This window comes from Ursus maritimus, unplaced genomic scaffold, assembly GCF_017311325.1.
Source record: "Ursus maritimus isolate PB19 unplaced genomic scaffold, ASM1731132v1 scaffold_13, whole genome shotgun sequence".
NCBI lineage: Eukaryota > Metazoa > Chordata > Mammalia > Carnivora > Ursidae > Ursus > Ursus maritimus.
The window spans coordinates 18,381,447-18,396,622 of NW_024423675.1; the positions used below are offsets into that span (position 1 = coordinate 18,381,447).

The window sequence follows — 15,176 nt, forward strand, 5'->3', positions numbered from 1 at the left end:
ACCCCCGTATCTAAGATCAGACAAACTGGGGCTTAGAGTATGTGGGTGATAAAGGACAGCACTTGTTTTGGGGTCTGAATCTCTGTGAGTCGTGGCTCAGAAGATATTCAGCACCCAGGATGGTGTGGTGTTGCAGAAACAGACAACGGGTTTAAACCCTAACACCAGGATTTGCCAGTTGCAAACTTGGGCAAGAAACATACTTCTGCTCCCTTACTATAAAACAAATTGTTAACAGCTCCCAAGACACTTGAGTTTTTATGAGAATTAAATGAGATACTATATATCCCACTCAGGGCCGTACCATACCTTTCTTAATAGGCACAATTATGGAACTTACCTCACAGGGTTTTTGAGACGATTATCAGGTAGAGTTCTCAGCAGCATGGCTGGCACACGGTATGGACTCAGTGAATGTTAGCGGCCATTACAGTGTTCATCCCTTTCCCACCATGGGCCACGGGGGGACAGTGGGGTGGGGTGGGGGGTAACTTTATTTAGAAGCTCCCTCCAAGAGTTCACTGCACTTCACCATCCAGTGATCATGATAATTAATTTAGTGTGTAGTTCTTATCTCCAAGAACTAGATTTTATAAGTAAGCTCACAAATACTGAAATTCTGTGACTTTTCTTTTTGGTAGAAAACAAACTACAGCGAGAATTCAAGAATTTAGTCTTCCTTCGAGTCTTGCTTAAACTTGTCTCTCCAGCCCCTGACCAGCCCTAACCTGCTGACGAGGCTTACACACAGAAGTGTCAGGATTCACAACGAAGCAAAGAGTCACCAGGAAAAGTGTTCCAATCGCAAGCCACACGTTTATATCTGTGTGACCCTTGGCCAAAAACAATGTTTCTCTGACAGCTTTAGATAGTATTTTTACTATGAATATGAAATAATGTATAATTAGCCGAAGAGAAGAGGTAAGAAAAAACACGCATCCTTTTGTTATCAGTTAACATATGTTAGCTTTGAGGAACTAAATCCCATTTGATCCAAAGTAAGAAAGAGAAAAGAAAAAGAAAAGAGTGAAACGAAGCTCTGCTAGTGCGGCACCAGGGCTGGGCTGGCACCTGACCAGGAAAGGTAGGAACAGGTCAAAAGCACCTCCCACTATGTGGCCAGGAAGTGGTTTGTGTAGAAAAGGGCTAGGATTTATTTGGCAACTTCTCAGTCATTCAGCTGTGGCCAACTGAAATCCTGTGAGCTGTGCCCCAGGCAGCCCAGCGTGGAAGCCTGAAGGGCTGAGACATCCCGCCCCCCCTTCCTGTCCTCCCCTGGGAGGGGCTGAGGAGGCCACACGGAAAGACAAGCAGACCAACACAGGTTCTGAGAGACCTGGGCCCTAAGAAAACAACATGTTACAAAGACCGTATTTTTTCTATTTTTATAACATTTTATATAACTCATAAAACAGTGCTTGTATAAAAATTCACACAAAGTTTGCTAGAGAGCATACAATTTCCAAAAATGTCCTGGGTTTTTGTTACATTCAGTTTTCTAAGGATGCACTCAAATCAATGGTAAGATGCAGACATTATGTGGTATTTCATTATCTTTGGTAAAACTATTCTCGTCATTTTGTCTCCTCACAGTATTAACTCTGATATCCACTTTGTGCAGGGTCTGCTTTCACTAGGATGTCAGAAAAACATTAAGGCTGGATCTACACGAGGCAAGTATTTCCAAATGGTGTTAACAGCCCCTTGGCCCCCACCTCCACTTCATACTCCTATCCACACAGCCAGGCAGGGTGAGAGATCTCAGCGACCGCCCATCAGGGGTCTCAAGACCCCACTGCAGTCGGACAAGAAGCACACATTTCGGGGGAAGGTGGAAACCGAGGCCATCTCTATAGGAACCCAAGTGGCCGTGCTGCGGTGTGGTCAGGCCAGCGACTCTGACCACTGGACAGCGAATCCTTTCACCACTAAGTAGATCCCGTTGGTTGGTTGATGATTGCTGCTGATGCGGTAAACCCCTCCACCCAAACTTACAAAGAAAGGAAGATTTGGGGCCAGCGCTGAAGGGGGAGGGGCACACTATCGCCCATGACACTAGACACAACTTTATTCCCTGTCAGACATTTGTTGTCATGTAGACACAGCCAAAGTGAACTGAAGCAGGATTAGAACACTTAGTACATTCACGACTACCCTCATACATTCTTTTAGAACTTACTAACAGAGGAAACGAGGGACTCTACCACCTACTGTGACTTGCTACTCTCCTTAACATCAGGACGCGTCTGTGCTAATGCTTTAGTCCTCCAGATACAAGGGGAAAAAATTACCCAAAAACAAACAGGTGAAAACCGAAGAATTTGGAGGGGGACGGGGAAGGGGTTTACCAACACATTTTATGGAAAATATTAAATTTTGAAAAAAAGTAAGTATTTTGTACTTCTATTGCTTCATGTAAAAAACTGCCCTGGGGCCCACCTGTATGGCGGGAGAACTGAGGACGCCATACAGACAGACGCAGGACCTGCATGTGTTTCCTGATGAGACAGTCCGGGGGGACAGGAAACAACTCCCAGAGCGTGTCCACCTCTCTTCCCAAAAAGGGACTCTAAGACTTGGGGCTGGGGCGGGGGCGGGGTGGGGGGAAGGCCCTACACAGGAAAAGTATTAAGGAAACCGCCAAAATGCAGTTTCCAAACACCGAACATGCTCCAGGTTGTGAAGAAACACTTTTCATTCCTAGAACTTGCTGATTTCTCTAACGTGGGGAGACAGGACGTTTTATGATTAAGAAATGATTGTGCTTCCGAAGTTGCAGCGTCACAGTCCACCCTCTAGAAAGCAGGGCAATTTTCGCATGGCTTGGAATCCTCTTGGACACATCCTGGAGACCAGAACAAATTCCATGGCACTCTCCGACCGACAGGGCTGGCGGGCCGGAGTGCCGCTGCCATCTTTGGGTAGGGCGTGTGCGCGGGCACGTGCACGCACGCGCGTGTGTGTTGGAGAGACTAAGGCATAGAGAAAGGCCCAAGTGAGGGGGGAAAAAGTGGGTTTCCTGGCTGCTGTAGTCCCTTCTTTCCAGGCACAAAGAGGCTGAGCTCATTGTTCATGTAGGTCCCCTTCATCCCACTTCAGTTTTTTAGTAAGAAGAAATGTGTGTGCACGTGTGGGTGGGTGTGGGTGTATGTGAGAGAGAGTCATTAAGTCCCTGTGCATTTCTAAATTTCAATAATTTAGGTCTGCAGCTTCAACAGAAATAATCTGTAAATGACATTTAACAGCACATTTACTAAAGTTAGATTAGCAATTTTACATTGCTCAAAATCCTGTCATTAAAAAAAAAAAAAAAAAAAGCCCTCTGGGTGCAGGCAGAATTCTGTCGTATGGCCACGGGAACTGAAGTCCTTATCAGTTGCATAAAGAAAATTCACAGATTGTTTCTATTATTTCTGCATTTTAAGGTAGCAAACATTAAGCCACTAGGTTATTAATTCTGCAACATTCCACAAGGGTTTTAGGACCACCCTGTGTGATTCAGTTCATTTTCCAAGTTTCAGGTATGGTCTACTCAGTTTGGGTTACACTGTTTCCTTTCCCTCTTAGGGTTTTGGACCCCAAAGTCAGGTAAGTAAAAGTATTGTTTTGCAGGACTTTATCTGCTGGGGGATTTCCTGATTGGATGTCCTGGAGAGTATGCCATTGGCCTGGAGCAGTTGACCTTCCCAACCAGTAAGGAAAGAAGAGATGTCTTACTCCGAGGCCAAGGGACTGGCCAGACGTAGGGCAGCAGAGCTTCTAGGGGGTCTGAGGGGACAGCTGAGTGGACTCTGGGAAGGGACGGGGGAACCCCATTTGAATGACCTGTGACCTTCCAAAGCCAGGTATCCCCAAGAGGGCCCGAGGCCTGGGCTTGCCCTGAGGAACAAGGATGTGCTACTGACGGGAGGGGCTAACACTGAGGTGTGGTGAAGCCACCAGACAGCTCCCAGAACCCGGGTGTTGCACAAATACACACACGGAAAGTAAACAGCTTTGGTGAGCCCAGAGGGGCCCATCCTTAAACCAGAAGCCAAATAGTCACACACACAGTTTTCCAAGGAAATGTGTCTGCCCCTCCAAATAGCATCCTTGTGTAGAGAGGGAAGGGGGCAATGGAAGGACGCAGCTCAAAATGACATTGTGTACGTGTTTCCACGTCTATCTACATTCATATCATCATCATCATCATCATCATCCAGTGTTCTCGTCTACAGAGTGAGCACAGCATTCTACCGACATGGCAACAACTACGAACAGGCCAGGTCGCGTGAGCAGGCCCCTTCCCCAGCACCACAGCGGAAGGAGGATGCAACCACGGTGGGAAAGGAGGTCACACTACTCTGTCCCCTCTACTGCCCTCCAAGGGGCATCTTGACTCTTCCAAAGTCAGATGTAAAAGACAAGGTCAGTAAAATTGGTCTCTATGCCACCTGAAGCTATTATTAGCCATCATGCAGGAACATGGCATTTCTAAAAATTTCATAAATCTGAAACCATCTTAAAAAAAAAAAAAAAATCCCAGCAACTGAAGTCATCTTACAGTACTTCATCACAAATATTTAAAAGATAGTTTTTCTAAGTAAAATGGCCCCCAAAGAGCCCAATGATTTTTTTTTTAAAAAGGGTTTCTTTTTAATTAAAAAAAAATGGATAAAAATGGAAAATGGAAAATGTGGGCAGAGTAACCAGACAGTCGCTGAATATGCATCTGAAATTGCAGGGCGTGGGGGACACAGCCAAGGAGAGAATGCCCTACTGCTGAGGCCTCTCTGCTCTCACGGCTCAGCTCTGCCGGACTCCGGCTGCACCCCTGGGACACAGGACGAAAGTCGAGAGTAGGTAGGAGAGACCAAAGGCAAGGCTGCTTTCTCTGTGGTTGGGTGGTGGTGACGTGTGCAAATGTAGTAAGCCACTCCCCACCGACCTAAGGTGCGTGTCTGTGGATACCGTGGCGGGCTCCGAGAGAACGCTCAGTCCCTGGGCGCCGTCACTTCTCCACCTTCTTGGCTTTCTTGAGGATGTCGCATTTTTTCCTGTTGGGGCGGCGGCAGCGCTCGTCGATGCTCGGGATGCACTCGTAGTGCCACACCTCCTCCATCTTCTCCACCGGGTACACGGCTTCCACGTAGTGCCGGATGAGCCGCAGCCGCGTGGGGTCCAGCTGCTTCTTGTTGCACGCGCCGGAGTGGTTGTACTGCAGCCGCAGGTTCTCGGCCGTGAAGAGTTCTGGGAAGAGCCTGACCAGCAGCCGGGCGGCGAAGTTGCCCACCGACAGGCTCTGCTGTACGATCTCGCGCACCTCCTTGTCCGACAGCAGGTAGGGCGAAGGCACCGGGAAGTCGGGCGACGGAACCACCAGCTCGTCCAGGGGGATCTTGCAGAAGTCCTTGCTGCTTCTTTCAGGGGGCAGCGGGGGCCCCTCGAACTCCTCTCGGAACCTCTCAGGGTTGATTGCATAGCTTGTCAGGTCCCTGCACTCGGGGCCCGGCACGTGGACCTTGCGCTGCTGCTGGTAGGAGCGCCGCTGCTCCGTGTCCCGGCGCCGGCAGCGCTCGTCCAGCTTGCCCACGAACTCCAGCGTCCACACGCGGTCGTTCTTGGCGCGGGGGTAGAGCAGCTGCACGTAGTGGCGGATGAGCTTGATGCGGGCCGGGTCCAGCTGCTTCTTGCCCAGGGAGCCGCTGCAGTTGTACTGCTTGCGCAGGTTCTCGTGCGTGAAGAGCTCGGGGAAGAGGTGCACCAGCAGGCGCGAGGCGAAGTTGCCGATGGACAGGCTGCTCTCGTAGATGCTGCGCAGCTGCTCCTTGCTGAGCAGGCAGTCGGCGCCCGGCACCTCGAAGTCGGGCTGCGGGATCTCCAGCTTGTCGAAGTCGATGGGCACCAGCCAGATTTTCTTGGACCGCCGGCCCGGCCGCTCGCCCTCGAAGCTGTCTTCCACCTTGACCACGGAGATGTCGTCGGGCAGGCTGGAGGAGTCGTAGCAGTCGTCGCGCGCCGCCTCGCCCTCGCTGCCCCCGTCCAGCGCCAGGCCCTCGAGCTCGTCGTTGAGGCGCTGGGCGCACTGCTGCAGCCAGGCCTCCTCCTCCTGCATGTCGGGGAAGTAGATCTCCGTGTAGTTGCGGATGATCTGCAGCCGCTGCGGGTCCAGCTCCTGCTTGCCGCCGTCCCCGTAGCAGCTGTACTGCTCGCCCAGCTTCCGGTGGTCGAAGAGCTCGGGGAAGAGCCGGTGGAGAAGGAAGACGGCGAACTCGCCCGGGGACGACGCCTCGTCCAGGAACTCGGTGAGGTCCTGCGTGTCCACCACGTGGTCCGAGGCGATGGTGCTGCTCCGGTCCAGGGACAGGGCCTCCTCCTGGTCCTTGTTGTCCAGGAAGTGGCCGGCGTCTACCTGCTCGGCCTCAAAGAAGCCGGCGACCTGGCCGCCGGGCTGGCTGTCCTCCATCTCCCGCTGCGCCCAGAAGCGGCTGAAGAAGTCGTTCAGCTGGGGCAGACACTCGGCCTGCCACACGGCCGTGTCCTTCACCGAGGGGTAGTAGACCTCCACGTAGTTGCGGATGAGCTGCAGGTGCAGCGACTCCAGCTTCCGCTTGGCCGCGAAGCCGCACGCGCTGCAGCCGCGAGAGAAGTCCACGTCGCTGAACAGCTCGGGGAAGAGCTGCACCAGCAGGCGGCAGGCCAGGTCGCCGCCCGACAGGCTCTGGTCCACGATCTGCTTGAGCTCAGCGGCCGTGAGCTGGTACTCGGGGGGCGGCTGGAACTTGGCCACCATCTCGGCGGGGCTCACCTGCTTCTTGATGCGGCTCACCTCCAGGGAGAGCAGGTCCACCTTGCTGTGCAGCTGCGACATGTTGGAAGAGAGCGTGTTGAGCATGTAGAACATCTTCTGGATCAGAAAGTAGATGTTGGGGTCCCCGTCGGTGGTCGCGGCGGCGCTGCCGCAGTCCCGCTTCTGTGGCTCGTTCAGGAGCCGCAGCGGTGAGGGGCTGTTGCTGGAGTTGGCCTTGTCGAAGAGCTCGTAGGTGCTGAGCACGTCACCGGCGGGAGGGTTCTTCTTCTCCATGATCTTGTGCGAGATGCCGTACAGAGGCTTCTTGTAGGACGGTGTGCTCACGTCGTTGCAGGGCTCCTCCTCGCCGGGCCACGTGGAGCCCAAGTTCTTGCCCCTGCCGGCCTGCTCCCCGTTGCCCTGGCAGGGCGAGCTGTTCTCCCGGTTCCGCATGCCTGCTAGGAGCGCCTGGAAAACAAACAGAGTGTGAGGCTCTTCTGATGTACTACCCTGCACCTGGGTCTGAGTCACAGTGGTGCCAAGGTCCATCGCGGAAGTGTGTGCGGAACGGCTTCCCTCACCCTGGATTCACTGTGCCGGGCCAGGAATGCACAGCTGACACAAACCTACATCCCCGCGCCAGAACAGCTCCCTCTTCCCACTTCCTGCAGGACACCGCTGCCGCACCCCTGCACACGGGGCCTGCTGGGCCACAGCCCTGCCAGGGACGGGAGAGAGGCCACAAGGGCGGGAGAAGCCCCCGCAGTGGCCCTGCCGCAGGCCCGGCACCTCACGGAGCTGGGCCTCTGGCTGCTCTCCGATGGGGATCGCGAGGCCTGCCCACAGCAGCTCCGGAAGACAGCAGCGTGTCTGCCCATCTGCAGTCTTGGGGAGACCAGGCAGCTCCCGAGGGGCACAGCGGTGAGTGCAGCACGGGGTCTGCGGCACCTCCACCACTGCCTGCAGTGACCTCGTATCTCCACTGCAAAAGGGCTGGCACAGAACGTCCCAGAGCCTGTGCAGCTGTGGGCTGCATGAGCTCATGGGGTCCCCAGGTTTCTAAGTCGGGGTCCCCAGGTTTCTAAGTCGCGGTCTCCTGCTGGCCCAGCAGCCATTCTCAAAGAGCTGCGGGAGACAATTAAACCCCCGTGTCTTAAGGCAGCCACTGCATGTAACGTATTTGTGCATCTCCTATGCGTCTACCAGGGTACTTGCCATGTACTCTCCAGCCTTGCTCCACAGACGACAGTGAGGGAATTAAACTCTACCAAACTGATTTCAGAGACTATCTCCTCTGCTCACCCAAGGATGGCACGCACGCTCGGCAAGTCCACTCTGCCGGACTCCTAGGGCAAGCTCAAGATCCCCTTTGAAGACCCCAGAGCTTGAGTCCCAGCTCCACCACCAGATAGCAATCAAACCTGGCCACCTGAGAACCCAGAGTTCTTGCTGCTTTCACCAGTGGTTTCCCTGCTGCCAGGCCCTGAACATTTTAAGAGGCTTACTTATGTATATATGGACAAGTGATTTTCAACACAGTCTCAAAGGCAATTCAATGGAGAAAACATCATCCTTTCCATAAGTGATGCTGAACAACTGGATATACACATGCAAAACCAAACAACAGAAACTTCCATCCCGTGTGTACCATATACAGAAATGAACTCAAGCTGGACTGTGGACGTAAATACAATACCTAACTTTATATTCTAACACTTCTAGAAGAAAACATAAGAGAAATCCCTTATGACCTTGGTTTAGGCAAATATTTCTTAGATATGACACCACAAGCATAATCCATAAGAGAACAAAATGTGAGGGGTGCCTGGGTGGCTCAGTCAGTTAATCGTCTGCCTTTGGCTCAGGTCATGATCTCAGGATTCTGGGATCGAGTCCCATGCATCAGGCTCCCTGCTCAGTGGGGAGTCTGCTTCTCCCTCTCCCTCTGCTTGTGCTCTCTCTGTCAAAATCTTAAAAAAAAAAAGAGGGAGAAATTGATAAACTGGACTTCAAAATTAAAAAATCTTCAGCTCCTCAAAAGACAGTATTAAAAAAATGAAAAACATGGGGCGCCTGGGTAGCGCAGTCGTTAAAGCGTCTGCCTTCGGCTCAGGGCGTGATCCCGGCACGCCGGGATCGAGTCCCACATCAGGCTCCTCTGCTGTGAGCCTGCTTCTTCCTCTCCCACTCCCCCTGCTGTGTTCCCTCTCTCGCTGGCTGTCTCTCTGTCACATAAATAAATAAAATCTTTAAAAAAAAAAAAAAAAATGAAAAACAAGCTCACGCTGGAAGAAAATCCCGGCAAATCTTATCTGATAAGAGTTTAAACCAGAATAAAGAACTCTCAAACTCAATGACCTACAACCCAATTAATGATTTTTAATAGCCACTTCGAAGAACACATAGAAGTAGCAAACAAGCATATAAAAAGATGCTTATTGGTGCTGGGTGGCTCAGTTGGTTAAGCATCTGCCTTCGGCTCAGGTCACGATCCCAGGGTCCTCGGATGAGCCCCACATTGGGCTCCCTGCTCAGCGGGGAACCTGCTTCTCCCTCTCCCTCTGCTGCTGCTCCCCTGCTCATTCTCTCTAAATAAATAAATAAATAAATTTATTTATATGTATATATTTTATATATATGTATGTTATATATATATTAAATATATATATGCTTATTTGTAACCTGCAAATTAAAGCCCACTGGGAGATACCTCACCATCCCTACCAGAATGGGTACAAACAAAAAGACAATACCCAGTGTTGGAGACGTGAAGGCATCGAAACTCTCACACGCTGCTGATGGGGATATAAAATAATGTAACCACTTTGGAAAATGGCTGGTAGTTTCTTAAAAAGTTAAATATATAGGGACCATATGATCCCGGTATTCCAGTCCTAGATATTTATTTACCAAGCAAACTGAAAGCACACGATCATACAAAGACTTATACACAAATACTCACGGTAGCCCCATCTGTAAACAGCCAAAGCTGGAAACAACCCAAATTTATCAGCAAGTATACACACACTGTCTTATATGCATATAACGGAATACTACTCAGCAATGGAACTGAAACACAGTACTCACGATGAGTCTAAAAATAATTATGCTAAAAGAAGCCAGACCAACAAGAGGCCATACTGTATGATTCCTTTCATATAAAATTCTCGAAAATACAAACTTATTGATAGTGAAGTGACCTGGGGGTGGAGGAAGGACACGAAGGGCACGTGGTAACTTTATGGTAGTTGGTGATTCGTGTTTATTATCTTGATCGTGGTGATGGCCTCACTGACCTACACGTATGGCAGAACTCACCAAATGGTACCGTTTAAATATCGTACCATCCATTGTCTTTCAGTCCCAGCTCAATAAAGCTGGTTTTGACAAGTGTTAAACTGGACCCAAGAACTTACTGGAATATTGTTGAGGGTTTAGTCAAGCAGAAGAGCTAGCTGGTGAGTACTGGTGGGTGTCAGGGGGACGGACACACAGGGCTGAAGCACAAAGTATTTGCTTTTACTGACAGGTGTGTGCCCCAGGCAACTGCAGAACTGGTAAGAACAATGTGCATCCTTTGGAAGCTTCTACACCCACGGGAAAATATGGTCGGTGTAAGGCGGCCAAGGCCAGTGCTTCTGAAACTCTAATACACATATGAATCACCTGGGATCTTGTTAGAATGCAGATTCTAGTCCCTGGGCCTGCATTTCTTTTCTTTGTTTTTTTAAGTTTATGTATTTATTTATTTTAGTAATCTCAACAACCAATGTGGGGCTCGAACTCACGACCCTGAGATCAAGAGTTGCAGGCTCTTCTGACTGAGCCAGCCAGGAGCCCCTGCCTTTCTAACAAGCTCTCAGGTGCTGTGGGTCCTCTCTGAGGGGCCTCGGCCTGAAAGACAGAGTCTGCTCTCAGTTTGTCTCATCCAGGCAGATTCAATGTCACCTATAAGTCTTCAGACAACTAATGCCAGCACAAAACAGTGTATGACGTGTTTTTCTCTTGTAGCCTAAAAAGGGTAGGGAGAAAAGACAAGCTCAAGAGGCTAGGTTTATAATGGCAGGTGAGTAATATGTAGGTCTAGGTGAAAACAGAGCACAAGGCCACATAAACACGTAAGACTTTGATCTTCCTCAACCACCCACGTTATATTTCATTTTATATTTTAAATTAATGAATTACTTCCTGGACCGTCTTTTAGATAAAGGAATAATCTGACTCACATAGAGAGGTTAATTTTTCTCCTGCCTCTCTGTTGATAACAACCATGCAGAAGAAAAGGTACTGTAAGAACCTGAAGATAGAGGAATTCTTAGAAGTGTTGTAATTATCCCATGGAGCTGGCCAATACTTTCCTCAGGGTTTGTTTGCATAAGCTGATGAAGGTCCAGAGGTACCCGGCCCTCCTACGCATCCCACACTTATCAAGGACAGAGCACTAGGGGCCTGCTGGCATGGGACAAGCCGAGCACGAATGGCCTGCCACCTGACCCTCCCCTTCCCGGGTCTCCTCACCCAGCTGCCCGCATCCTCATCACACTGTATGACTGCTACCATGATGGCACCAGGTCATTCCTGAGTCTACCCCCGCCCAGCACCTTGCACAGTGCCCGGGACACAGAACTGCCCAATGAATGTGTGTCAACCAGATGCATGGATGGTTAAGCAGGCCAAGGCGTTCTGCCATTCTCAGATCTATGCTTAAGAAAAAGGAGCTGCTCGGATAGGCCACCAGCTTTATGAATAACATGTCTGTAGAGAGGTATAAAGGGATGGGTAAGATCTCAGCTCAGGCTGTCTTCTGTGACCTTGGCCAAATCAAATGATTTTTCATGCCTCAGCTTCTAGAAACTCAGGGATAAATAATGGTAGGTCTCACAGGGTAGTTATGAAGACTTAATGAGATAATGTGCAGAAAGCACTGAGCCCTTTCTGAATCACAGTAAGTGCTTAATAAATATTCACTGTTAGAATATAATTATTATTAAGCAATGCTATTCCCAAGCCAGAGCAGAGGTAATGGGGGGGGGGGGCTTTTATGAAACTAGTTGTAAAGATTCCTCTCAGCCACTAAACAAAATGAGGACTTCCCTGAAACACATCAGGGTAAGTCACTCATAGAAGCCACTTCTTACAGGTCTGTTTGCCCAAAAGGCTGGGGGCAGGGGAGGGGTACTGGACCACGGAGCTGAAGGGGGGGGGTTTAAGCTCTTTACAGTTCTTTTGTTCTGCTATCTGGAAGAAAGCAGAGGATTATGAAGGGAGGGAGGCAGCAACGAGAACGGGCGTGCGCGCACGCGCACACACACACACACACACACACACACGTGAAACTTGGGAGAAAGGATGGGATAGAGATGAAAATCTTTACCACAACATGGTATGTTTGGAACTATGGATCGTGACCCATCAGTAAACGATGAAGTTGATTTGGTGGGTCATAACCAGTATAAGAGGAAAGAAGCAAGGGAAAGAAAAAGAATAGAAAATATCAGGGTGCACTGCATATGGTAAGTAAATTTGGGGAAGTTTTATTTTGTTTCTCTGTGTCTGCATACTAATCCATATATTTGAGCTGTATTTCTCTACCAGGTGAATTTAAAACTATGGGTCACTGTTGAAAAGCACTGCCTTAAGCTTGCCTGAGTGGCTCAGGTGGTTAAGCGTCTGCCTTTGGCTCAGGTCATGATCCCAGGGTCCTGGGATTGAACCCCGTATTGGGCTCCCTACTCAGTGGGGAGTCTGCTTCTCCCTCTCCCTCTGCCCCTCCCCCAACTCATGCTTGCTCTCTCTCAGTCAAATAAATAAATAAAATCTTTAAAAAAAGAAAAAAAGAAAAGCACTGCCCTAATAAATTTGAAGTGCCTTACTTGCTAATTCCTGTAGGCTGTAAATTCAATTTTAGCAACTCATTCACCATTAAGTTCAATTACACCAAAATAATTTTGCAAGTCCTGTGGATCATGAGATTACCATGAGGTTTTACGAATATAGAGGAATCTGAATTTCAAATGGCAATCATTAAAATAATCATAAATACATTAGGAGTCATTTTAGAACAAGGGTCTTTGCTTTACAAGTGATCTCACTAATACATCATAAAATAAGGTTCTGTACGGAGGTCACCAGAAACTCACAGGCAATGCAGCAGAAGTACCGGGTTCTCGAGAGAGGTCTGCCCTAATTAATACCCTGCATATACAGAGTAAGTCCAGGGAACATTTTCTGGGTGAATTGTCTGAATACCAGTAACAAAGAAAAGTCACTGCACTCCCCCACATTCCTACAGCAGGCAGAAGGCCAAGGTATATCAGAACTGGAAATCCCCTCTATAACTCTCACTGTTCGGGATCATTAATAAAAATATTTCCGTTTCTACTAAGCATGTTAGAAACACTGCCATCAAATAGAAACATTTTTGGCGAACTTGCTGGAATAAAAAATTAAGTTAGAGTCCCAGTAGAGGGCAACATTCCTCACTCCCAGAGACCTTAGATACACAATTCAACACAAAACACAACACGAGCCACCAAAGAGAAGGTTCTTAGATATCCCCACACTGGTGTCCTGTCAACTCAGTGTTCCAATTAATTCCACAAATGCTGCCAAGGCGACAACATTGGCTGCTGCTGATAAATCTCTGCTCAGCTGTCTAGGAGCATCAAGAAATCTTTAAATCTGTGCTACTTGGCACAGGGTGGCTGGTTGACACCATTCCCAATTCTCCGAGGCTCATCTTCCAGCCATATGGGAACTCTGCTGCAGAGCTCAGGCTCGGCAGCGCCAGCCTCTCTCCTGCATCCGGTCGGGGCATCGCGTTCCCCTGCTAGCACCCTCAGGCTCAAGAGGGAATGCCCACATCTCTCGCTGGGGAATATGAACACAAAGAGGTCGATGTTGGGCTGCAAGTGAGGGTGGGGAGATCCCACATGTCCGTGCCCAGCTCCACCCCAGGGACTGGGTCACCATGGAGATGCTTTAAGCATCCAGCATCTTCCTCACCACTCCAAATCCAAGCAGTCCCTGAATGCAGTTCGACAAATGATGACTGGCTAAATGGTGCCCAGAGACGCAGCAAACTGGAACACCAAGAAGGCAGCAGCCTGCCAGAGAGTAGACGGGGGAGAATTAATGTGGCATCAGGGGCAGACCCTGCGAGTGGGCTCCGAGAGGGCTGGCGTGCCTCTGCCCCCTGCTCCCATGTCACTCAGCAAGGTGGAGGCGGTGCTTACCTTTTTCATTCTCAAAAGAATGTCTCTCTCCATCATCACTCTCATCAAGTGACCAGCTACAGCTAGCAGCAAGGTCTGGAAGAGCGCTCCAGCACACAGCCCGCGAATAGGACCAAATGCCTGGCATTGGGCAGGCTCTGTGCAGGGCTCTGGGGACACAGGGAGCAAGCTGGACGGTCTCTGACCTCATGGCTTTTCCCCTCTGGGTCATCCTCACACTGTTAACGGATGAAGAAATTGCTGGGAGGCCTGAAGAAGTAAGAATCTGGGAGATAAAGCAGTTACAGTGGAGAAGAGATGCCGGAAGAGATGGCGACCTGTCAGGTCAGGACATCTTCGAAGACTGCCCTCCACATCGCACAAACACCCCCGCGCCCTCCGGGCCACCAGCACGGTGCTGAACCGCGTGGTCTCAAACCAAGCAGGCTGGGGGGCACCAGCTGCTCCGAGCCGCGTCACAGTGGGAGCGGCACAGCCCCTGTCTGCTGTGGCTGTGGCAGGAACCACTGGGAGTCTCCAGCGGGTGCCACCGCCACCGGTGCTGATGCGGCATTCGGTGTGTTTGCACTGAATGAGATGATGTTCCCATTCTCCAATTGGAAAAACAAAACACAGTGACACTTCAGAATTAAAAACAAACAAAGAACCGAAAAACCCCAGGAGAACAAAGCTAACTCCTGCCTGGCATACAGCTCTTGCATATCGCCCCCACCTCCGCGAACAAAAAGATGATTACCAATAAAAGCGTTGGCTACTCCTCTCCCACATCTGCTGCGTTTGGCTATGAAGCCTTTTCCAGGGGAGGTGCCAAGGAAGGCTTTATCCAGCCTTTTGTTAGGGTTTGGGGGAGGTTTTGCGCGTCTCCGAAGGACTGTACTACATGTCACTATGAACACGTCGCAGCACTGACAGGAGCTGGAACGGGACGTACCTCTGACACCAGGACTAGCACTCGAATCCTGCCCCCAGCCTTCACCCTCCTCCCCGAGCCTTGGGCTTGGGGGAGAAGATGCAAGGTGGTCTATGTTCTGACTTGGAAGGTGTTCAGAATCAAGGGCGCTCAGCCTGGGGTGTCCTAAAGGGTGTCCGATGGTCTCCCTTGGCAATTTCATGCCATTTTTGCTCTAATGAACGTGGAGGGAGGCAGATGAATGCTGACCATGATGGGTGGG

The 15,176-nt window shown here is 50.1% G+C and overlaps 1 protein-coding gene across 1 annotated transcript in view; it reads right to left on the reverse strand.

Moving 5' to 3' along the window:
• Nucleotides 1-4,511: 4,511 nt before the first annotated feature.
• Nucleotides 4,512-15,176, reverse strand: part of BEND3 (BEN domain containing 3) — a 29,759-nt gene continuing 19,094 nt past the window's right edge. The window contains exon 4 of the mRNA XM_040628100.1: nt 4,512-7,237. Coding sequence (XP_040484034.1) covers nt 4,991-7,237 — 2,247 coding nt within the window. The 3' untranslated portion in view covers nt 4,512-4,990. The remainder of the gene's footprint in view (nt 7,238-15,176) is intronic.